The 25,386-nt window shown below is 36.4% G+C and overlaps 1 protein-coding gene across 5 annotated transcripts in view; it reads right to left on the minus strand.

The window, feature by feature from the left end:
• The window catches only part of LOC123541031 (tudor domain-containing protein 7B-like), a 68,275-nt gene that overhangs the window by 7,174 nt on the left and 35,715 nt on the right, over positions 1-25,386 (minus strand). For all 5 annotated transcript variants that reach the window (XM_045326380.2, XM_045326382.2, XM_045326379.2 and 2 more), the window contains 11 exons: positions 23,620-23,730; positions 22,645-22,785; positions 21,897-21,987; positions 21,252-21,377; positions 18,694-18,944; positions 18,012-18,110; positions 16,902-17,014; positions 15,549-16,164; positions 13,613-13,693; positions 6,760-6,858; positions 715-832 (listed from right to left, as the gene is read on the minus strand). In XM_045326380.2, coding sequence (XP_045182315.2) covers positions 715-832; positions 6,760-6,858; positions 13,613-13,693; positions 15,549-16,164; positions 16,902-17,014; positions 18,012-18,110; positions 18,694-18,944; positions 21,252-21,377; positions 21,897-21,987; positions 22,645-22,785; positions 23,620-23,730 — 1,846 coding nt within the window. The remainder of the gene's footprint in view (positions 1-714; positions 833-6,759; positions 6,859-13,612; positions 13,694-15,548; positions 16,165-16,901; positions 17,015-18,011; positions 18,111-18,693; positions 18,945-21,251; positions 21,378-21,896; positions 21,988-22,644; positions 22,786-23,619; positions 23,731-25,386) is intronic.

Below are 25,386 nucleotides of genomic sequence, written 5' to 3' on the forward strand. Positions count from 1 at the left end.
AATAAAGGATTAATCTAAGAAATGACTGCTTTTTCTGGAGTTCATGCAAAAGGAATTAAAGAATATGATTTGCAAACACATAACAAGCACTAGCAATTCATGGCAAATTTGTTGATCATATTCTGGCCTTCATTTCACATGAATTCCGAAAAAAAAAAAAAAATCATTTCTTTTCCATTTGTCAACAAAGTTTCATCATAACTTGTATATTTTTAGTTTTATTTAACATTTGAACCAGTTTCCAGGTCATTCTTTTCACCAGACTGTACAACTGCGACATTACCTAAGGAACACTCTCCTTGACCACACAGCACATAGTTATTTCGCAGTCTTATCATAACTTTGCCGCCTTTCCTTTTGCTGATTGTACAAAAACAAATATGAGCCGCACCATGAGAAAACCAACATAGTGGGTTTGCGACCAGCATGGATCCAGACCAGCCTGCGCATCCGCGCAGTCTGGTCAGGATCCATGCTGTTCGCTAACAGTTTCTCCAATTCCAGTAGGCTTCAAAAGCAAACAGCATGGATCCTGACCAGACTGCGCAGATGCGCAGGCTGGTCTGGATCCATGCTGGTCGCAAACCCACTATGTTGGTTTTCTCATGGCACGGCTCATATATGGAGAATGTAAACATATTTGTCATAGGAACACAGAGCAGGTACTATGCTTACATTCCAGAAAGTAGAAAGTACAAAGAAAGAAATGCTCACTTCCTAGAGTTGCATTGATGGCCATTAGAGGGAGTGTACGAAACTGCTGAACGAGCGGCTGAATTTCTGACAGCATCATAACGCTGTACTCTCCTATGTCTACCAAATATACGGACACCTGAAAATACAATAATGATAAATTTTATTGGCTGAAAGTATGTAAAGCATTAAAAAAGCAACTGTGTAAATACACATGTATGCAGTTATTACTAATTCTATACAAAAGTTAATAATCAAACTTGATCTAAATGCAGAGATGAAAATTACTAGTTTTGTTTTACATTTGCTTCTTACAAATCTTTGTTCTATTAGGTGTCACTGACTGATCTAATATGACTTTACCCCAAGTTGCTTACTGGCCTGTGACCTGGCCTCAGACCAAGTTCTATGAAAATTCATCAAACACATCATGAGATCTTGCTTATAGGTTATTTCATTTTTATTTCATTTCAGCTATGGCAGCCACTAAATGCAGTCAAGAAAAATCATTTGAAACTAGATGTGTGTCCATATAGGCCTAGAGCTGAAAGGTGAAACCCTCCCCCCCTCTAGGGATTTTTGTAGACCCCATTAGTTTTGAAGCCCCTTGTATGTAGATCATATTTCTAAATTCTGCCATCTGGCAAGCGGGTTCTCTATGAGTTACAGCCTGTTATTTACGTTACCTTAACAGTTATTTAATAAATGATAAAACTGGAATGTGGTGATTTATATGGTAGAAACAACCAGAATCATTAGCAAGTGGGTTCAGTGATATGCAGAATATGCTGTTGTCAATGTTCCTGCCTAGTTTTGTTCTCTAAATCGATCAATACATTTTGTAATTTACGTTACTATTATAATTTATAAAAAATACTCGTATCAATTAATTCAATAGGTTTAATTGTCAGAAAATATCAGATATGTCAGAAGTATAGTATTTTCAGATACACAATACATTAGTATTTAAAAAATTATTGTTCAACAGTTTTAAGAATAAGTACATTACCATTATTATATACGTTACTAAAATTTACGATATATAGATTTTCCTTTCTCAGTCAATAGATTGTTTATGTAATCCTTATAATTATTTCAAACTTAGATAATGCAAGTATCTTATGAAGTTCGATATAAAAATGCATATAGCACAGCCTTGACATTGTAACCTACGTTATGATACGTTACTGAATGTGTATTTTAGTAATTGAAAAATACACGCTTACAACCGCTTATCTGTTTAACCAGATAAATTCACATAAATCAAGATTGAGAAACAACTAAGTTGCTAGGTTCAGTCACCTAAGTCATCATAATCACTGTCTGTTTCGTATACGGTGTCAATTACATTGGTCATCTCTTCTACAGTACTTCTTCATAGTCATCATCAGAGTCATCAGTTACATGTGCCGATGTGTCACAATTTCAGCTAGACTCATGTCCATACCATTACATGTACTCGAGACATTGCCAGCACGTACTTGATACTTTGCAAGAAACATGTCATATATAATTTTATTGATGTTATTGTATTCTTCAGTCCATCTGATCAGTATTGTGTATGAACTACTTCTGCTAATGTTGCAACATACACCTGTTGTTTGTTTCCTTCTAATTTGAGGGGTGTAACTTTCCCTGTGCGAACAAAATCACTGGTTGTTTCAACCAGTCAGACAGAGTATTGCAGGCAAAATTGAGCAGATTCTTTCTCCTTTGCTTATCAAGATGTTGTGAGCATTTATGTGGCGTCTCTTATTGCCTGTTCCAGTGTAAAATAACAGTATTTCGTGTTTTTGAAGATATTGTTTTCACTATTTGACATGAATGCATTTCAGTAACATGGTACTTTGGTCTTTACTTTTGACAAGTAATAATTTTTGAGCAGATCCACGTCTTCCACGCTGATATGATTTGATCGACTGAGGACTCTAAGTGTCAGTTACAAAACTGACACGAGCTGTCTTAGGTAGTTGAATGAACACAGCTTCGGCTACGTCCTGGAATGTTGCAGGGATGGTTACTAAGCTTTGCAGCAGGGCGTTACAGTCAATCAACAAAACAATGTCATCTTTTTTTGATGGCTGCAGCCTCTGCATAGTGAAGTACTTTTTGACTTGTCTTTTTTCATTGGCATTCCAGTCGCAGTAGCTATAACGGCCAGATGACAGGTCCTAAAGGAAAAGAAAGTGTCAATTCTAGATCTATGTTGTGCTGAACAGCTAAAAGTACCAACTGTTCATACACGTTACGTTCTGCTCTTATCTGTAGTATTTTGTTTTGAGAACTGGTTTCTTTCCTTTTAACTTCAGCTGTGGTAAATATATTAAGTTTTCTTCTCTTAATGGGGTCTTGGAAAGGAATTGATGTTTCAATCAATCTTCTTTTGATAATCCATCCATTGTCTTTTCGCCTATTTCAGTTGCCTTAAGGTCATGAGCGACTTCTGCTTTCGCATGAATACCAGACCACACGCAGTAAATTTTATCTTTGTTGTTTTATTTTTTGGCCTAGAATGGGTTTGTGAAGGATTCTATGCCATCATTAGCCTGTTAACTTCTTCATTCAAGCCTATCCGAGCAGGTTATACTTCTTTGTGGCCGGAAATGTCTTCTCTATGTACATCTGCATTCTGAAGTGTTGTTTCAACATACCTGGCTCTGTAATGACGGGTCATGCACCAATGGAAATATGCAGCATAGTTTCTACTGAAACCAAGTATGCCAACCACAGACTTTGCATGTCTGTTAATTGTCTGCTCTGTAGTAATATCTACTGCATTTCTCAATGCCGGTACAGAAGACCTAGATACACTAAAATCATTACTTAAGAGTAGCTCTTCTGCTCCTGGATCAATATTCATCAATGTTAACAGGTAAACGAGGAGGTAGCGGGCATAATTATTGCGGTCAAATGCGAAGAACTAAGAGCACAGTTTGCACAGAGATGATATATGTAAATCAAAAGCATAAATCTGTGTTGCTTTGATGAGCAACAATATCATGTGAATTATGTCTACATACATTAACCAAAATTGAGCTATTTTGCCACTTTCACCCTTTCTGATTTCTGATTTGAACTGCTCACGTCTGTTGAAATTCTCTTTTTATTTCAAACACGTTTTCTTTGCATGAACTTTCAGTCCGTTTCTGTATTATTAGTGCCTTCTTATTATAATAAATGCTTTCCTTGCGGGGTTCTGTCTCTTCAAACTTGCATAGAAGCAAACGCTCAAGAACTTCCATTACAGTCCTGTGTATATTTAGGGTATGGTTGTAGCGTTTACCTGGTAATACTTCATCAAGTGAACCATTAGAACAAATTCCTTATTCTATTGCAAGTTCTACAAGACCATTGTCCTTCGTTAATTTTCCTACAGGCCCAAATATGGAGCAGATTGTGTGAAACACACCCATTCTACCAATTATGTTACCAAGTCCATCTCTAGACTGCAGAACCAAAGAATATGCCTTCTTAGCAACAGCCGAGTCACATGTCACTATAGTATATTTCTGGCTTATTTCATTACCTGTACTTGCATCTACTGACGTTTATAACATATGCTAGACTGTAGCATTATCATTGATTGAATAATTCCAAGGTGCCATATATATGAAACAAGTTTGAGTACTCACTTTCTGCAAATCATTTCACACATTTGTAATTTATTTATTTATTTATTTATTTCTATTTCAATTCATTTCATTTTCCACTCAATGAAATCAGTTTCATTACACGATCATGAAAAATGATTTTCTGTTAATCTTGTTTAAAGAAAACAATATATAATTTATGTAATTGATATATTTATACGTTTTAAAATATATAATACATATTTGTGGAATTTGTACATGTTACATATCTGTTTAAACAAAATATTTTACCTTATCCCAAATATTTTTCAACTTTTGTAAAAAAATAATTATTATAAATTTGAAACTCATATGATCAACATTATATCATTTTATCTTCTTCACTATACTTTATCGCTTATATATTCGTAATAATTAGAAATATTTCACAATCGATAAAATTATGTCAAGCTCTTATCTGTTATAACCACAACCTCTTTTTATAACACTTTTGACATAGACACTTCAAATAAGATATAAAATCACATAGTTATATTTTCTATTTTCGTCACAATATTTGGTAACGTACATTTAATAACGTAAAGCACATGCCTATAAGTGTCAATTTTACCTTCAAGATATAAATCTGTATATTCTGTCATTATATATTGACATATTGTGTAGCTAGTAAACCATTTATGGGTAACTGTAGTGCCAGTCAGTATTTTCTAGAAATTATTAATGGTAACGTATAAAGTAGGCTGTAACGTAAAAAGAACCCGACTGCCAGATGGCAGAATTTCTGGAATGATAGCTCATATTATATGCTTTAAGAAAATCATAGCGTAGAAATATCCCTAGAGGGGGGGGTGGGGGGTTATTGACAGCTCAAGGTCTAATAGGACACAGGTGCCCCCACTCCTGCCATTGTAACATGGTTTTATGACTCAGGTAAAATAATTTTTAAGATGTTTGCAACACAAACTTTTAAGAACCTTATGTGTATTTTTCACTTAGTTAGCCACAACTCTGGCCTAGCTGAGTAAAATCCTGAAGAGAACACTTCACAGGCTATAAAACAATCCTCTAATGTTTTATGATTGTAGGTCAAGTACATTTTAACAAACACGTTTCACAAACTTTTTTTTTTTTTTTTTGAGTAAGTCTGGACAAGAAGTCTGGTCTTGTGTAATGAAAAAACTTGAAAAACAAAATAAGTCAGGGGCCATAACTCCTACAAGACTGAATGAATCTGGATGCAAAACCCCAGGTGCACAACTGCACATGCTGACCAACATTCCTGTAAACTTTGGTGACTCTAGGTCAAATACTTTTGGAGCTACGCACGACACAACATTAAAATGACCAATTTTTTTACTAAGTCAGGGGCTATAACTCCTACAAGACTGAATGAATCTGGACGCAAAACCCCAGGTGCACAACTACACATGCTGACCAACATTCCTGTAAAGTTTTGTGATTCTACGTCAAATACTTTTGGAGCTAGGCGCAACACAACACTAAAATGACCAAATTTTACAAAGTCAGGGGCTATAACTCCTACATGCCTGAACGAATCCAGACGCGAAACCCCAGGTGTATAACTACACATGCTGATCAACATTCCCGTAAAGTTTTGTGACTCTACGTCAAACACTTGCGGAGCTAGGCGCGACACAACACTAAAATGACCAATTTTTACAAAGTCAGGGGCCATAACTCCTACACGACTGAATGAATCCGGACACGAAAGCCCAGGTGCACAACTACACATGCTGACCAACATTCCTGTAAAGTTTTGTGACTCTACGTCAAATACTTTTGGAGCTAGGTGCGACACAACATTCTCGGAAGGACGGATGGACGGAGGACGGACAAGAGCATATCTATATGCCCCCAGCTCTCATGTTGGGGGTGGGCACAAAAAGTTCAGAGATGTCAATATTTGCTTCTGACCAACTTTTGGGAAATGTCTATCAAAGTGTTTCATAAAAAATACTGTTTAAAGATCTATTTTTAGCCTCTAAATGAAGTCAGAACAATTTGAAGAACAAACCTGGAAAGAGTTATTGCAGGGATGCTTGTGACCAAGTTTTGTAAACATCCATGAAACAGTTCATGAGCAGATGTTTAAAGATGTTTCTTTTTTTGTTTTAGGTTTCACTTCTTTTTATAAAGTGTATTTCAGTTATATACAGACTGGCAGTTAACCTAATCACTGTTCCTGTACTAGAACAAATCTATGCTCTGCAAGTGACTGCCAACTTCTCCAACCACATAAATGATAAGTGGAGGAAAAATTATTTCAGAAAAAATATCTTTTATCGAATCATCGCAAAGAACGTAAGACTCACCCTGTGATCAAACTGAAGACCCCACAAACTGTACATATGCGATCTCCCTATTGACATATTAAGTAGATGGCTCTTTTCTATTTTATCTACTTTTCTACATGTATTTTAGACCACAGTTTTGTGGTAACATGTAATATACTTACCAAATCTGATCCAACGATACTGCCTGCTTTAACTCTGTACCAAACTTCATCTTTATGTCCTGCGTACAGTTTTCCTGGCTCTATATCAGACTCCGTCATCTGAAAAATAAGAAGCCTTATCACAACAGATCTTAATAGAGATTAATGATCATTATAATTAAAAGTATTGAGAAATATGCATAGGTTCTGCTGCAGAGATATGATATTATGGTTTTAGGAGTGGAAAAAAGTACCCGTTCCTCCATATGAAGCTAATAAACTTTTTATTGTACACTTGCTTTAATACACTACAGGAGATAACAGGCCTGATCTTTGTTTTACAGAACCCCAAAATAGTAGGGATTATCTACTGACCACAGGCAACCTTCCATGAAGTTTGAGGACTGTAGGCCAAAGTGTTCTTTAGATACTGAACTGAAATTCACTGCAACCTTGACCTTTGATCTACTGTCCCTCAAAACAATAGAGACAGGCATATATCCTATGAAGTCTGAAGGTGGTAGGCCAAAGCACTCTTTTTTCAGTTCGATATAACTGTGACCTTGACCTCTGCCCTACTGATCCTCGAAACAGTGTGTATTCTACTGACTACAGACAATCACCTATGAAGTCAGACAAAACTGTCAAATTATGGCGGCCATAATTCGACAATTGGCCAACACATTTTTAACTTACTAAGCAGGAACTATTTTCAGTCTCTGTCACCTTGACCTACTGACAAACAACTGGAGTCATCTACTAGCCACAGACAATCATCCTGACAACTATAAGGGTAAGAGTCTTACTTACTCATTGGAAACTGTTTAAAAATCACTCTGACTTTGACCAACTGATCCACTAAACAATATGGGTCATCTACTGACCACAGGTAATCATTCTATCAAGTTTGGTTACTGTGAGACCAGGAGTTCTCTAGTTATCAATTAGAAACTGAATGGTCTACCATCTGACCAACAATGGGCGAAACAATACACTCCTCTTCAGTGAAGGTGTGCATAATAAGAATTAGAGAAGAGAAACCTATGAAAATATCTTTGCAGAATAATTTAGTCCAATATTTCAGATAGTGAGATTTCATTACCAGAATTTCTGTTTATAACTATCTTGCTGAAGGGTGGCAGTTCTACAAAGATGCCAGCTTGCCACTAAATACAATACCTTTTGGAGCACCTTGGATTAGAAGCTGAAGATCACCATATGTCCAAATGTGTATTGTATGACAAGTCAAAACAAGAACTTTCACTATTTGTGACAAATGCCGCTGAAGCAGGCCCAAGAATGCCACAGTTGTATGCACAAAAAAATCAAATATCATTTTGTGACCTTGACCTAAGAGGCCTGGGTCATGAGCGTGACACATCTTCTCAACATGGTTAACATCTGTGTCAAATTATTTTTAAATCCCTTGATAAATGGGACCAGACAAGAAACACTTGACTTCTAAGTGTGACCTTGACCTTGGAGCTAGGGGTCTGGGTCTTGCAAATGACACCTCATCTTATTATAGGGGACATTAATGCCAAGTAATTTCAAAATCCTTTCATCAATGGTAGAGTTATGGACCGGACAAGAAACAGACCATGCTAACCTTTGTCCCCTAAGTGTGACCTTGACCTTGGAGCTAAGGGTCTGGATCTTGCTCATGACACATCACCTGATCATGAGGAACATTTATGTCAGGTAATTTCAAAATCCCTTAATGAATGGGAGAGCAGGCCTCCTAGCAGGCCTGAACAAAAATAAAGGTTTTTATAAAGGCTCCAATCTATGGAAATAAAGGCCTTTTAGTGTAAAATATTAAACAAGAGGACCATGATGGTCCTGAATCGCTCACCTCTTCCCACATGACCCAGTTTTGAGTATGACGTCGTTTTTTCTATTATTTGACATAGTGACCTAGTTTTTGAGCTCATGTGACCCAGTTTTGAACTTGACCTAGATATTATCAAAATAAAAATTCTGACCAATTTTCATGAAGATCCATTGAAAAATATGGTCTCTAGAGAGGTCACAAGGTTTTTCTATTATTTGACCTATTGACCTAGTTTTCAAAGGTACGTGACCCTGTTTTGAACTTTACCTAGATATCATCAAGGTGAACATTCTCACTAATTTTCATGAAGATCTCAGGAAAAATATGGTCTCTAGAGAGGTCACAAGGTTTTTCTATTTTTATACCTACTGGCCTAGTTTTTGACCGCACATGACACAGTTTCGAAACTGACCTAGATATCATCAAGGTGAACATTCAGATCAATTTTCATGAAGATCCATTGAAAAATATGGCCTCTAGAGAGGTCAAAAGATTTTAATAATTTTAGACCTACTGACCTAGTTTTTGACCGCAGTTGACCCAGTTTCAAACTTGACCTAGATATCATCAAGATGAACATTCAGACCAACTTTCATACAGATCCCATGAAAAGTATGGCCTCTAGAGAGGTCACAAGGTTTTTTTATTATTTGACCTACTGACCTAGTTTTTTATGGCACATGACCCTGTTTCAAACTTGACCTAGATATCATCAAGGTGAACATTCTGACCAATTTTCATGAAGATCCATTCAAGGGTATGGTCTCTAAAGAGGTCACAAGGTTTTTCTATTTCAAGACCTACTGACCTAGTTTTTGATCGCAGTTGACCCAGTTTCAAACTTGACCTATATATCATCAAGATAAACATTCAGACCAACTTTCATACAGATCCCATGAAAAATATGGCCTCTAGAAAGTCACAACGTTTTTTCATTATTTGACCTACTGACCTACTTTTTGAAGGCACGTGACCCACTTTCGAACTTGCCCTAGATATCATCAAGATGAACATTCTGACCAATTTTTATGGAGATCCATTCACAAGTATGGCCTCTAGAGAGGTCACAAGGTTTTTCGAATTTTAGACCTACTGACCTAGTTTTTTACCGCACATGACCCTGCTTCGAACTTGACCTAGATATCATCAAGATGAACATTCAGACCAACTTTCATACAGATCCCATGAAAAATACGGCCTTTAGAGAGGTGACAAGGTTTTTCTATTATTTGACCTACTGACCTAGTTTTTGACGGCACTTGACCCACTTTCGAACTTGACCTAGATATCATCAAGATGAACATTCAGACCAACTTTCATACAGATCCCATGAAAAATATGGCCTCTAGAGAGGTCACAAGGTTTTTCTATTATCTGACCTACTGACCTAGTTTTTGACGGCACGTGACCCACTTTCGAACTTGACCTAGATATCATCAAGGTGAACATTCTGACCAATTTTCATGAAGATCTCATGAAATATATGGCCTCTAGAGAGGTCACAAGGTTTTTCTATTTTTAGACCTACTGACCTAGTTTTTGACCACACGTGACCCAGTTTCGAACTTGACCTAGATATCATCAAGATGAACATTCAGACCAACTTTCATACAGATCCCATGAAAAATATGGCCTTTAGAGAGGTCACAAGGTTTTTCTATTATTTGACCTACTGACCTAGTTTTTGACCGCACGTGACCCACTTTCAAACTTGACCTAGATATCATCAAGGTGAAGGTTCTGACCAATTTTCATGAAAATCTTTTGAAATATATGGCCTCTAGGGAGGTCACAAGGTTTTTCTATTTTTAGACCTACTGACCTAGTTTTTGGCGGCACGTGACCCAGTTTCGAACTTGACCTAGATATCATCAAGGTGAACATTCTGACCAATTTTCATGAAGATCTTGTGAAATATATGGCCTCTAGAGAGGTCACAAGGTTTTTCTATTTTTAGACCTACTGACCTAGTTTTTGATGGCACGTAACCCAGTTTCGATCTTGACCTAGATATCATCAAGATGAACATTCTGACCAACTTTCATAAAGATCCCACAAAAAATGTGACCTCTAGAGTGGTCACAAGCAAAAGTTTACGGACGCACGGACGCACGCACGGACGGACGGACGACGGACGCTGCGTGATCACAAAAGCTCACCTTGTCACTATGTGACAGGTGAGCTAAAAATAAAGAGTAAATAAAGGCTATTTTTGTCGGAATTCTCGTTGAAAACACATGATATATATAGGTATTTACTACATGTATGTGGTCTGGTGAACACAACAGCATTCTGAAGAAGAGGACCATGATGGTCCTGAATCGCTCACCTCTTCCCACATGACCCAGTTTTGAGTATGACATCGTTTTTTCTATTATTTGACATAGTGACCTAGTTTTTGAGCTCATGTGACCCAGTTTTGAACTTGACCTAAATATTATCAAGATAAAAATTCTGACCAATTTTCATGAAGATCCATTGAAAAATATGGTCTCTAGAGAGGTCACAAGTTTCTTCTATTATTTGACCTATTGACCTAGTTTTTGAAGGTACGTGACCCTGTTTTGAATTTTACCTAGATATCATCAAGGTGAACATTCTCACTAATTTTCATGATGATCTCATGAAAAATATGGCCTCTAGAGAGGTCACAAGGTTTTTCTATTTTTATACCTACTGGCCTAGTTTTTGACCGCACGTGACACAGTTTCGAAACTGACCTAGATATCATAAAGGTGAACATTCAGATCAATTTTCATGAAGATCCATTGAAAAATATGGCCTCTAGAGAGGTCAAAAGATTTTAATAATTTTAGACCTACTGACCTAGTTTTTGACCGCAGTTGACCCAGTTTCATACTTGATCTAGATATCATTAAGATGAATATTCAGACCAATTTTCATACAGATCCCATGAAAAGTATGGCCTCTAGAGAGGTCACAAGGTTTTTTTATTATTTGACCTACTGACCTAGTTTTTTTAGGCACGTGACCCAGTTTCAAACTTGACCTAGATATCATCAAGGTGAACATTCTGACCAATTTTTATGGAGATCCATTCACAAGTATGGCCTCTAGAGAGGTCACAAGGTTTTCCTATTTTTAGACCTACTGACCTAGTTTTTGACCGCACATGACCCCTAGATATCATCAAGATGAACATTCAGACCAACTTTCATACAGATCCCATGAAAAATATGACCTCTAGAGAGGTCACAAGGTTTTTCTATTGTTTGACCTACTGACCTAGCTTTTTACGGCACGTGACCCACTTTCGAAACTGACCTAGATATCATCAAGATGAACATTCAGACCAACTTTCATACAGATCCCATGAAAAATATGGCCTCTAGAGAGGTCACAAGGTTTTTCTATTATTTGACCTACTGACCTAGTTTTTGATGGCACGTGACCCACTTTCGAACTTGACCTAGAAATCATCAAGGTGAACATTCTGACCAATTTTCATGAAGATCTTGTGAAATATATGGCCTCTAGAGAGGTCACAAGGTTTTTCTATTTGTAGACCTACTGACCTAGTTTTTGACCGCACGTGACCCAGTTTCGAACTTGACCTAGATATCATCAAGATAAACATTCAGACCAACTTTCATAAAGATCCCATGAAAAATGTGGCCTTTAGAGAGGTCACAAGGTTTTTCTATTATTTGACCTACTGACCTAGTTTTTGATGGCACGTGACCCAGTTTCAAACTTGACCTAGATATCATCAAGATGAACGTTCTGACCAATTTTCATGAAGATCTTGTGAAATATATGGCCTCTAGAGAGGTCACAAGGTTTTTCTATTTTTAGACCTACTGACCTAGTTTTTGAAGGCACGTGACCCAGTTTCGAACTTGACCTAGATATCATCAAGTTGAACATTCTGACCAATTTTCATGAAGATCTTTTGAAATATATGGCCTCTAGAGAGGTCACAAGGTTTTTCTATTTTTAGACCTACTGACCTAGTTTTTGAAGGCACGTGACCCAGTTTCGAACTTGACCTAGATATCATCAAGATGAACATTCTGACCAACTTTCATAAAGATCCCACAAAAAATGTGACCTCTAGAGTGGTCACAAGCAAAAGTTTACGGACGCACGCACGCACGGACTGACGGACGGACGACGGACGCTGCGTGATCACAAAAGCTCACCTTGTCACTATGTGACAGGTGAGCTAAAAACTCAAGATGAAAGATACACAAGCAGTATCCTAATAACAACACTTAAAAGGGGGGAAGAAATACAGTAGTATAACCATTACTTGCTTTAAACTGGTACGGCAAGCAGTCTGAACAAAAATATAGGTTTTGAGTGAAAATTACAGGCTATTTGGCCGTTTTAAAGGTTTTTTCAGAAGATTTAAAGGTTTGCTCTGAAATTAAAGGTTTTCAAAGGTTTTAAAGGTTTCACTAGGAGGCCTGGGAGAGTTATGGCCTGGACTCGAAACATACCCAGTTAACCTTTAACTTCTAAGTGTGACCTTGACCTTAGAGCTAGGGGTCTGGGTCTTGTGCATGACATGTCGTTACATTATGGTAAACATTTATGCAAAGTTGTTTCAAAATCCCTTCGTGGATGGCAGATTTATGGACCGGACACGAAACGGACCATGTTAACCTCTGACCGGTAAGTGTGACCTTGACCTTGGAGCTAGAGATCTGGGTCTTGCGCATGACACATTGTCTCATTATGGTGAACATTTATGCCAAGTTATTTCGAAATCCCTTTATGAATGGAAGAGTTACAGCCCACACAAGAATTTACTGGACGCACACACACACACGCATGCACTCACGGATGGACGGACAGTGCGATTTTAATATGCCTACCTTCTGGGGGAATAAAAACAAAACATATCATTTACAATCATTTGTCTTTCAGGCCCTTGTTTTTATGATGTAAAGCAGCCAGCCAAGGGAGCACAATAATATGGCTGCTAAAATCAGGTGGCTGCTTAGTAGAGGTGACCGCTCAGGCAGGTTCAACTGTATCTTGTACAAATGTTTTTAAGACCACTCATATACTTACAGATTGTAATGGCACACTGTAAAAGTCCATCATGTCCACCAGTAACTGGTTCAAGCGGTTCATCTCACCATACGGAATGCACTGAAAAAATGTAAAGCCATGACATATATTATAATGATGTAACTTGATTTTTCACTTTTCTAGAAACAGGGTTCTTATACTATGAAAAAAATCTTGTTTATTTTCATTAAAACATGGCAATACTGATGTCATATCACATATAATACTGATATAGAATGCTACCATATTTGATCTACTGTTTTTATATAAAAAAAGTTTTAGAATCAAAATTTTATAGAGTATATTACAAGAGTTGTTACACTTAAATGGCACACTCTGAATTGATCATTAGACATGCCGAATTATTTATTAGATAACGCATTCCTAAATTAATACATGGGGCATGTAACACCTTTGCTGCGCTTTAGTATTATCAAGACATGGTTGCCTTGATGTTACGTAAACATATCATTTGTCGCTATACAATACATGCAGCAATAAACAGAGCTTCCCAATTTCATCCTCTATTTTATATACAAGACATATATTAGAATCAAAATAATATACATTGCAGAATCAATAGCTTACATACCTGTATAATTTAAAAACTCCAATGTAGTAATGTCACATAAAATAATTCACCTAGGCTGTGCCAAAAGTGAAATTACTCTGCAGGTAAATAACCTCTTAGATGTGTTTATATATATCAAAATATGAGCAAAATATGTTTCTCCTATATATTATTTCTTAAATGATGACCTATTACATGTTGCAATGAAACTTTGCAATGTTTCTGAGAAGATTTTCAAAGATTTCCATACAGATCCAGACTACTCTTGGCAGCCATGTTGTTTTTTTTTCAATCAAGGTGGCTTTTAACAATTTGTGAAATCATTTCAAAATCAGACCAGTGGTTTATAAGGAGATTGCATTTGAATATTTTTTCTATTTTTGTGCTGGCAGCCATGTTTTTTTTTGCCAAATCAAAATATTTTGAAAAGAGTCACCCATGGTAATTTTCTGTCAAATTATTACAAAATGGGACTAATAGTTTGTTTTTGACGTATTCACTATATACAGATAATTAAGAAATGAAATAATCATTTTCGGCAAAATGAATGACATAATGGGATGGGCAAATCCATGAATCGAGCTAGCACCCCTGGTGCCAATGAGTTTGATTAATCAGAATATTCTAAACAATCTTGACAGATGGTAAGCTACTATGGGAAGTTGCAACTACATATTCATGTCATTATGGTTAATCAGACACTGACAGTTGTTAAAAGTAAATTCTGGAAAGTATTTAACGAAATAACTTAATAAACTTTAATATACTAGTATGTAAAAGTTATAAATAAAAGCAAGTTTAAATCAGACTTAAGTTTGTAAAATTAAGTTTAAGGGGAGCCGTGGCCTAGTGGTTATGGAGACAGTTGCTTTAGATGGGATCAAGATCATGCCTTCTCATATGATTCCAGTGTAGGCCTTTCCAGGAAAATGACTTTAGAGTAAGTAAAATACTGTGAAATCATTTTTATTTGCGTAGGACGAATTTTCGCGTATTTCGCGCTAGGACCGATGCGCGAATTTAAGACCGCGCTATTATTATATTTTTATTATATTTTTCATTGCTAAAACTGAAAATGCGCGAATTAAAGCCCGCGCGAAAGAGTCTTTCTTCACGTTTGCGCGAAATTTCATGCCAGCGAATTTAAATGATTTCACAGTAAGCTTTGAGCTTTTGGTTATCCATCAAGCTAAAATAAATTGATATAAACTAAACTTTGTAAAGTCCAACTTTCCCTGTGGGCAACTTGGTCAACAAAGTTAGGTACAAACACTGTGTAAAAGAAAAACATTAATAACTAAATAATCTTGGAAAACGTATGTGCAAATCTGTTACAATCTAGACTAGAAAATTACGATTACTTACAACAAAATTGGAAGGATCATGCACGAAGTTAATATGAACATCAAGATATTCCCCAACTTCAGGAATCTGGAATGGCTTTGGTATATATTCATTATCGTTTGTTTCCACTTTGTCTTTACCACTTGGACTCCGACCTAAAATAGGTCGACTCACATTTTGTGCATTATCTAGTAACTCACCAGATTTCGATTTCATAGAAATATCAGAGTTTACACTAGTGTCTGAACTCACAGATAATTCCAAATTTTGTGAAATATTTGGTGAAAGTTGTTGACTAGGAGTGGATTCATTCACAGAATTATAAGTATTCACTGCGGGAGTCAAACTAGAAGCCTCTTTGGAAAGGCCAATTTGCTGAGCAGTTTGTGTAATAGGATTGGAATTAGTGTCGAGTTTTTCCACTGAGTTTAAGTCTTCTGTGGTAATTCCCGACCTCGGAACAGGTGAAAGTACTCGCTGGGGAGTTGACGAAGCAGAATTTCCCGGACTTGGTGATTCAGTTCTTGGTGAACCAATGCCGCCTCCTTCAGCCTCTATTGTGCGTAGAATTGTCTCGTTAATATTAATGTCGCTATCTCCTGAAGTGTCGTACAAAATTACACTTGGTCGGCCTTCTCTGAAGGAAAAGTAAAAAAAGAGAATAGCTTATACAATCTCTTACGTTTAAAGAGAAATATGCAATTTCATGATTATCTACCGTTCAACGTTTATAAAATTTATCTGAACTTCCTATCATAATAAGGTATCATGGCAGTAATTATACAATAAAATTGTATCATTCCATGAGCTTGAAATTTCAGGATTTGACCCAACTCCTAATCAACAATTCTAACACGACCCTATAAACAAAGAAGGCTGAAAATTGTGTGTTAATATACAACTATTCATTTTTCTGACATCACAATTATTACATCAAAGCATTAAATGGCGTAGTGGCACGAAGAAAAGAAACCAACAGAAAACTGGCATATATACTTAATGGCTGGCGTCAAGGATGTACTAAAAAATCTTTAGTAACGTGTTAGAATTGAAATAATAAATCTCATTTAGTGATTTTCTCTTAAATGAAGTCACTGTCATCAGATGCATATTATTATATCACTCGGGCTCCACCCTCGTGATATAATTCCTTCGCATCTGAAATCCAAACATTGATTTTATTCAGCGACAAATCACAGAATGAGATATATTATTTCTTAAACATAAGTCCCCATCAGAAATACTGGTTTCACTGTATTGTTAAATCGTTAATATTCATAGGGCATTAATTTTCATGTTAAAGTTAAGCAAAGACTGTAACTTATCTTTACTACTGGAAAACATTTCATAAGGGGTTTTGGGGTCAAAAGTTACCTGTCAACAACCTCTGCCACACAGGGTTTTCCAAGGGCAAGGTCACATATTTTCTCCAAAGCAGTGATATTTGTACACACTTCATCTAAGCCATATAAACACACTTCAACAGCCTGTGGAAGAACAATAACATATGTCAATAAATTGATTGTATTAAAAAAACAGTTTCCTTGCGGCTTAAGTGTAAACCAATTGTATGATATATTTTATTTATATGCAAAAAAAAATAATAAAGAACTAATTTCTGATTTGTTTCAACCATATACTCTGACAGGATATTACTGATATACTAAGCTTCTTTAATTTGACACAGTAAACAGAACTACATGCCTTGATAAAACTGCATCTTAAGCTAGCTTTTCCAGATATATGTGTCAAATGTTACGTGATAAGAGGTAAATCTGACTCATGATTAAAGAGGCATGCCCAGTTAAAAGTTTACACACAATGCGCATGTCCGTCTTTAAATTAGGTAAACTTTATATTACTGTATTTGGCAATCGCAACATGTAACACACCCTTTAAGTCGAGAACTGGCCTATTTAGTAACTCACATGTAGAATACCTTGACCTTTAGATATTGCTTCTGATCTTGTTTCATTTACATCAACCAAGCAATTCATTAGAATGACTCAAGTTTTTATTCTATTTTAGCTCAGTGGCCTCTTAAGAGCAATTCAGCAAATCATCTGAAGAAACTACACAAAGGTCCATCCACAAAACCCCTAAATTCAGACAAGTGGAACCACTTGAACAACAGCTTAAGAAAGATCCATCCAAGAATGCTACCAATTAAGTTTGGTAAGATCTATCCAGCTGTTCTTGAGAAGTTGTTTTAAGAGATTTTTTTCTTCTAGCTCTGTTTGCCACTAAACACAGTCAAGTGGAAACATTTAAACAAACCAATCATGAAAAAAAGCCTATGCCAGGATGCTTCAGACCAAGTCTGGTGTAATTTTGGCAAGAAGGTTAGGAGTTGAGAATGTTTCAATAAAACTTTGGATGCTAGACCACACATCTATATAATAACATATCATGAAGCTGGTTCAAACGACCTATAAACAGCATACTGCCTAAACAAATATATCTGGAGGGAACTGTATATTTCACCTGAAAGGGCAACATCTTATTTATCTGTGGATCTATTGGATGCAATTGTTCAGGTATTAACTCATCTGTATCACCATGGTCCAAGAAATAACACTGAATCTGAAATAAACAAAACACAAAACATATATTTTACAATCTACAATGTAATATCACAATGGTCTAGGAAATAACACCAAATCTGAAACTAGATGTGAGTCCATAGGACACAGGTGCTTCCACTTCCTGTCACTGTACATGGTCTAATGGTCCTAGGTGAAATATTTTTTAAGATACATGAAACAGAAACTTTTAAGCACTTTATTACTAAGTGAAGGACAATAACTGGCCTTGCTGAGTAAAATCCAAAAGAGAACACCAGGCACACAACTTCAAATGCTATATAATATTCCTCTAACATTTTATGACTTTAATTCAAACACATTTTAAATAAATGGGACACAAACTTTGAAACCACAAAGGAAACCCAAGGTGCACAACTTCAAATGCTGAATAATAATCCTGTTATGTTTATTAAATTTGACCCAAGGTCAAATCCGTTTTAGGATTCGTACAACCCAAACTTTTAGTGAAAATCTCATCCTGCATACCTGAAAGCCTTACTTTATAAAACTTCTTGATCTATGGCAACTGCACCACTCAATGTCAATGTCTAAGTCAAGAAATCATCAGACAAAAGCCTTACCTTCTTTCCATCCTGTGACATCACCCGTACCCTATGGTACAACCCATCATCATATGCAATATATGTGTGGCCCTCTGTAATCGGGGTTTCAGGTGAACTGTTTCGAAAAGCTTCTTGTAATTTAGACTGGTAACCATCCAGTTTATCGCTAAAGTCTTCACCAACCAGCCGTAACATGACAGATTCTGTTGAAGAACTTATGTAAGTGACATGTACGTCCCATTCTTTTTCTTCAGGTAATACAAGGTCAGCTGAAAACATAAAAAAAACAAGAGATCACAGAGTGATCTTGGCGCCCACCATTGTGCCATTTTTGAGTGTTCCAAATTTCAAGACTTATTGACTAGCTCAAGGTCAAATTTCATTTCCGTACACAATACTGTGCATGTGGTCCATGCATGTGGTCCAAATTTGAAAGCTGTAGCTTGAGAAATGTGAAAGTAGGTCACTAGATCAATTTCAAGGACAAAGTTCTTTGTACACAAAATTATGCATGTGCATCAAGTTTGAAGGCTGTAGTTTGAGAAATTTGAAAGTAGGTCACTAGGTCAATCTTAAGGTCAAAGTTTATTTCGGTACACAAAACTATGCAAGTGGTCCAAATTTGAAGGCTGTAGCTTGAGAAATGTGCAAGTAGGTCACTAGGTCAAAATCAAGGTCAAATTTCATTTCAGAACACAAATCTATGCATGTGGTCCAAATTTGAAGCCTGTTCCTTCAAAAATGTGAAAGTAGGTCACTAGGTCAATGTCAAGGTCAAAGTTTGTTTCGGTACACAATCCTATGCATGTGGTCTAAATTTGAAGCCAGTAGCTACAGAAATGTGAAAGTAGGTTACTAGGTCAATCTTAAGGTCAAAGTTCATTTCGGTACACAAAACTATGCAAGTGATCCAAATTTGAAGGCTGTAGCTTTAGAAATGTGAAAGTAGGTCACTAGGTCAAAATCAAGGTCAAATTTTATTTCGGAACACAGAACTATGCATGTGGTCCAAATTTGAAGCCTGTTCTTTCAAAAATGAGAAAGTAGGTCACTAGGTCAATGTCAAGGTCAAAGTTTGTTTCGGTATACAACACTATGCACGTGGTCCAAATTTGAAGGCTGTAGCTTGAGAAATGTGAAAGTAGGTCACTAGGTCAAAATCAAGGCCAAATTTCATTTCGGAACAAGAAACTACGCATGTGGTCCAAAGTTGAAGCCTGTACCTTCAAAAATGTGAAAGTAGGTCACTAGGTCAATGTCAAGGTCAAAGTTTTTTTCGGTACACAAAACTATACATGTAGTCCAAATTTGAAGCCTGTAGCTACAGAAATGTGAAAGTAGGTCACTAGGTCAAAATCAAGGTCAACTAATGTCAAGGTTCATCTTGCCACTAAAAACCATACATGTGGTCCAAATTTGAATGTTGTAGGTTATTGACAAGAAGATTTTAAAAGCTTTTCCCTATATAAGTCTATATGAACCATGTGACCCCCCGGGGTGGGGCCATATTTGACCCTAACGGGATAATTTAAATAATCTTAGTAGAAGACCACTAGATGATGTCACATACAAAATATCAAAGCCCTAGGCCCTGAGGTTTTAGACAAGAGGTTTTTCAAAGTTTTTCCCTATATAAGTCTATATAAACCATGTGACCCCTGGGGCGGGGCCATATTAGACCCCAGGGAAATAATTTGAAACATCTTGGTAGAGGACCACTAGATGATGCTTCATACCAAATATCAAAGCCCTAGGCCCTGTTGTTTTGAACAAGAAGATTTTTAAAGTTTTTCCCTATATAAATCTATGTAAATTATAGAACAAAACAAAGGGCCATAACTCATTCAAAAATTGTTGAACCAGTCTGATTTTCAGGGGGACACAACTAGGGTACCAATACATCATTCTGACAAAGTTTGGTCAAAATCCCCCTGGTAGTTTCTGAGGAGATGAGATAACGAGAAATTGTTAACGGACGGAAGGACGACGGACCACGGATGCAGAGTGATTTGAATAGCCCACCATCTGATGATGGTGGGCTAATTATGAATGTAAAATGACACAAGTTTAATTTTCATCCAGGACTAATCCTGATTGCAATTTAATGCAGATTAAACTCAACAAGGGACACATAAACATGGAATAAATCGCCTGTATGACATACTTGGTATATCTATTATAACAAAGCTGTACATAAGACAACGCACTTGACTAATCCACAGCTTCTTAGTCAAACAAGGACCATAACTTGGCAAGACTTATGTAACCGAGTTACGTTACCTTACCACAATTTACAACAAATTAAAATTTTATGGAAATGATAATAACTTGAAAAAAAGTTACTTTTTTTTAACTCAACAACACATGTCAAAATGTCATGACAAATGTTACACACTTGAAAAGAAATAAAATATTTAACATACCAAATAATTGATGTTTAAGATAATATTGTCCCGCCCAGGGATCAAACTCACCACCCTGCGATCCAAAAATCTGAGCTAAGCACCGGACCTTTCAAAATACGAGCATAATAGCATGTGATAAAGGTAAATTGAAACTCTGACAGATGGAATTACCTGGATGTAGAGTGTCATCATCATCATCAGTTCTTGTTGCCATGACAGCACCAGACTGTATCAGTTTCTCGTTAATGCTCAAATTAGTGTCAGACTTCAGGTATAACACTACTTCTACTTTATTATCTGAAAATAATTTAAACGTAAAAAAAGTCAGAGCGAAAGGAATTGCACTTGTGTGTACTGAAATTCAATTCTGCAACTTTTTTGACATACTGTTCCATCAAAATAAGTAGTGGGCATAGAGAAAGGGCTTTCATTAAATAAAAGTCAGATAATTATTATGTTACATCCTGTCAGCACATGCCTAAAAATTGTCCTCACATATTTCTTTTTCAATAATGATTCATGCCACATCATGAAGGAAAACTTGGTACCAATCTTAAAATAAAAGATTTCTCGTATCACCATTTTACTATTTTCTAGCTAAATTATTATATTTGTCATCTAACTGTTTTTTCTTCAACAACAGAAAATAAAAATCGCATGCACCAGAGAAAGATGAAAATTTTGAACCTTTGAAAAATATTTTCAGTTGACATTCATTTTATTTCTTCAATTTACAAGATCCAAAACCACCCTGAAGTGATGTTGTATTTATATAACACACTGTAGACATTACCTGTTAAAATAAAATGTTCTTACCACAAACACTTTGTGGGACAGCTAGTAAAGCTTGCTCCTGGACTTGCTCTGCAAACGGCTTAGAAGCGGTGTCACCCCAATCTGTCTCACCCTGCTCATAAAACATTTTAAAATACTGTAACCGTGTAACACTAGAATCTGATCTTTCACCATTCATTAAAGAACTACTTGTATTACTTTTTATGACTCTAGATCTTTTATCATGAAAAATATTTTTTTTCAGAGACAAAGACATGAGGAATAAGACAAGAAAAGAGAGAAAGGATGAGAAGAAGACAAGACATATATTCCCATTTTTTTTCTTGGTTGGGTTCAATGTCAATGATATAAGAAGACACCAGGTGCATAGTTTCTGGTGTGGTGCTTGGTAGAATTGCTGTCCTTCTGCAAGCCAGCTGGATGGCTTCCTCATCTAAAATAATTCTACAACTCAAGCCTGGTTTCGAACACATTGCAGTGACAGGCAAGTAATTTCAAGTCATGAATCACAGAGACTTAACAAAAGGGGGCCCCCTTAATTGACGTCCTTGTCAATGAATTAAATACAGAATACATGTGTATGCTTTTAGATCAATACAAAACTAATTTCAGAATCTATATGATTAAACTATGCCTTTTCAAAGCATTCTTATCTTCTTTGCTATACACACAAACAATATATAATTTACAGGCACCTTTTTATATACAAAACATAATTTCATATCAATCCAAAACATAATAAAATTATGTGAATAATATTGTCTCAAACCTGTAATGGTTGTATGCCATACAGACTACAGTTGATTGCCTGACAGGGATGTCTAGCCAGATCCGGTGACAACCAGCGAATGTCGTCTTCTTTCACACATTCAACATTCCCATAATCTACAAACAGTAGCTCCACTGTCCCCTAAAATGGATATAACAGCAATAAATCAAATTTTCCTTTTGTTCTATTTGTTTTTAAGTCTCATTAACAGAATGTCAGATACATGGTAAATTTTCAGACTTTACTGCAGAAAAAACTCTTGGAACACTGTTTCAGACATAAGTTTTCCACCTAGTCAGAACCACCAACCTTCCGCAAGCCAGCTGGTTAAAATACTCACAAGAAACTTTGTAGAAAAGCGAATGTCTCTCCCAAAGCTTAGTCAATAGGGGACAGGAGTGAAAATCAAAGACAGTTGGCTTAGTGATTGAAATGCAATAGGAATCATCTACTCAGCTTGTCCAATCCTCCCATCAAGTTTCAATATTCTGGGACAAGTGGCTCTGAAGTTATGGGCTAGAAACTGTTTTCCATGTTCTCGTCCCTGTGACCTTGACCTATGGTCAAGTGACCAAAAATCAATAGAGGTCATCTACTCTGCACGTCCAATCATCCTATGAAGTTTCAACATTCTGGGTCAAGTGGTTCTCAAGTTATTGATCAGAAATGGTTCTCCATGTTAAGGCCCCTGTGACCATGACCTTCGATTCAAAGACTCTAAAAACTACAGGAGTTATCTACTCTGTAAGTCTTATCACCAGGTTCTGGGTCAAATGGTAGTTAAGTAGAGGAGCATTATTTCACTCAAGGAATGTATTTATTTCATTAAATAAAACACTTTTCATGCTTATATTTGCTTAAAGTGAATGTATGATGTCTTGTAGAAAATAGGTCTACAGTAAAGCGAAATGCAAAAATGACTGAATTTTATATGAAACAAAGAACAAATTCTTGTATTGGTATATAACCACTCACATTTTCTTTATGCTGCAGTATTTCTGCTCTTGTCCAAGATCCATCTCCACTGTATAATGCTGCACAAAATCTTCCTTTTTCTAGTTCTCTTGGCGGAGGACAACTTGCAGACTGAAGAAGACATAAAAACAAAAGGTTCCAGTAACTAATACACTGCACCCTATGAATACACTGCTTTAAACATGATTAATGTAATAGTTTATGTATGTGAAGTGTCAATATTTTTTAACTTAAATTTGCATGAAGCAGCTTTTGAATTGAGTAAGATTTTGATACCTGACAGAAAGTTTGTAAAATGTTAGTAAAGTGCTTCATGACATTATGTAAAATGTCAGTAAAGAATGCATTGTTGATTTAATACCTGACAATGGAGTAAAGAATTCACTGTCTATTTTGTTTGAAATAACTAGAGCTATCACTGAAGGTGATGAATGTACCCATCGCATGCACTGACACAGTAAACTGCATAATTATAAGGACTGTAAGTATACAGACTCTATGTATATAGTATAGTAACAAACAAGGAGCTGCGTTCAATAAACGCTTGATGCCCCCGGTGGCATCCTTGTCGATACAAAGCAGCCTAGGTCCAAAATGAGGTCAAGTTCAAGGTCAAGGTCAAAATGAGGTCAGGTGATGTCTGAGGATGAGGAATGGTCACAAGATACATCTGCATTAGTATCAAGTCATTCTAGTTAGGGGTATTGATGATAGACGAAACGTGTCCAATTTGGTTAACCTCGTATGGACGGAAGAACGGTAGTTCCTACATATGGATACTTATGTGGCTACTCTTTTGTTCTCTCTATTGTTCTTTTAGCCACGTAAGAGAAAAATAGCCACATAAAAGCCTTACGGAATGAATGACATCAAAGAAAAGTACAGTTACCTATTGTTCCTATAGCCACCTAAGTATGCAAATGTGAGCTCGGACGAACAGACGAACGGACAGGACAATACCTATATGCCTCCCACATCAGTAGATGCCGGGGGCATAAAAACAAAGTCCCATAGCTCTGCAGAATATTTATCTAAAAGAACGTAACATGCACCATGCACAAGTAGGATTGGTACTGATCACTTGTGTGAAGTTTCATTAAATTTTGTGCAAGGGTTCGGGAGATTAGGTGTGCACAAGATTGCATATGCAGACTGTATGTATATAGTATAATAACAAACAAAAGCTGTCCGTAACATAGCCAAGCTCGACTATTCGAAATATTGTCCCAGAAGCAAGAAAATATTACCCAAAAAGGTTAAATATCAAAAGAGTTTTAAGTTCAAAAGGGGAAATAATTTGACCAAAATGCATATCAGTTACGGGACTTGCTGCTCTTAACTAGTTTTATAACCTCGAAGGCACATGTGAAGTTTAAATTCAATATCTGCATTAGTTTTGGAGATAGAAACTTGCATGTAAAATTTTAACCAGAATTTTCAAAGTCCAAAAGGGGGCATAATTTGCCCAAAATACATGCCAGAGTTATGGGACTTGATCCAGTGAGGTTAGAAATTGATCTAGAAAAAGAAAAAATAAGTTTCAAATCTATATGCCTTTTAGAAATAGCTGTATGTACTTGCACGCAAAACTTTAACCAGAATTTGCTAAGTCCAAAAGGGGGCATAATTTGGCCAAAATGAAGGTCAGAGTTATGGGACTTGCTGCTATTAACTAGTTTTATAACCCCGAAGACACAGGTGAAGTTTCAAATCAATATCTGCATTAGTTTTGGAGATAATAACTTGCATGCAAAACTTTAACCAAAA

The sequence above is a fragment of the Mercenaria mercenaria genome, chromosome 16 (genome assembly GCF_021730395.1).
Source record: "Mercenaria mercenaria strain notata chromosome 16, MADL_Memer_1, whole genome shotgun sequence".
NCBI lineage: Eukaryota > Metazoa > Mollusca > Bivalvia > Venerida > Veneridae > Mercenaria > Mercenaria mercenaria.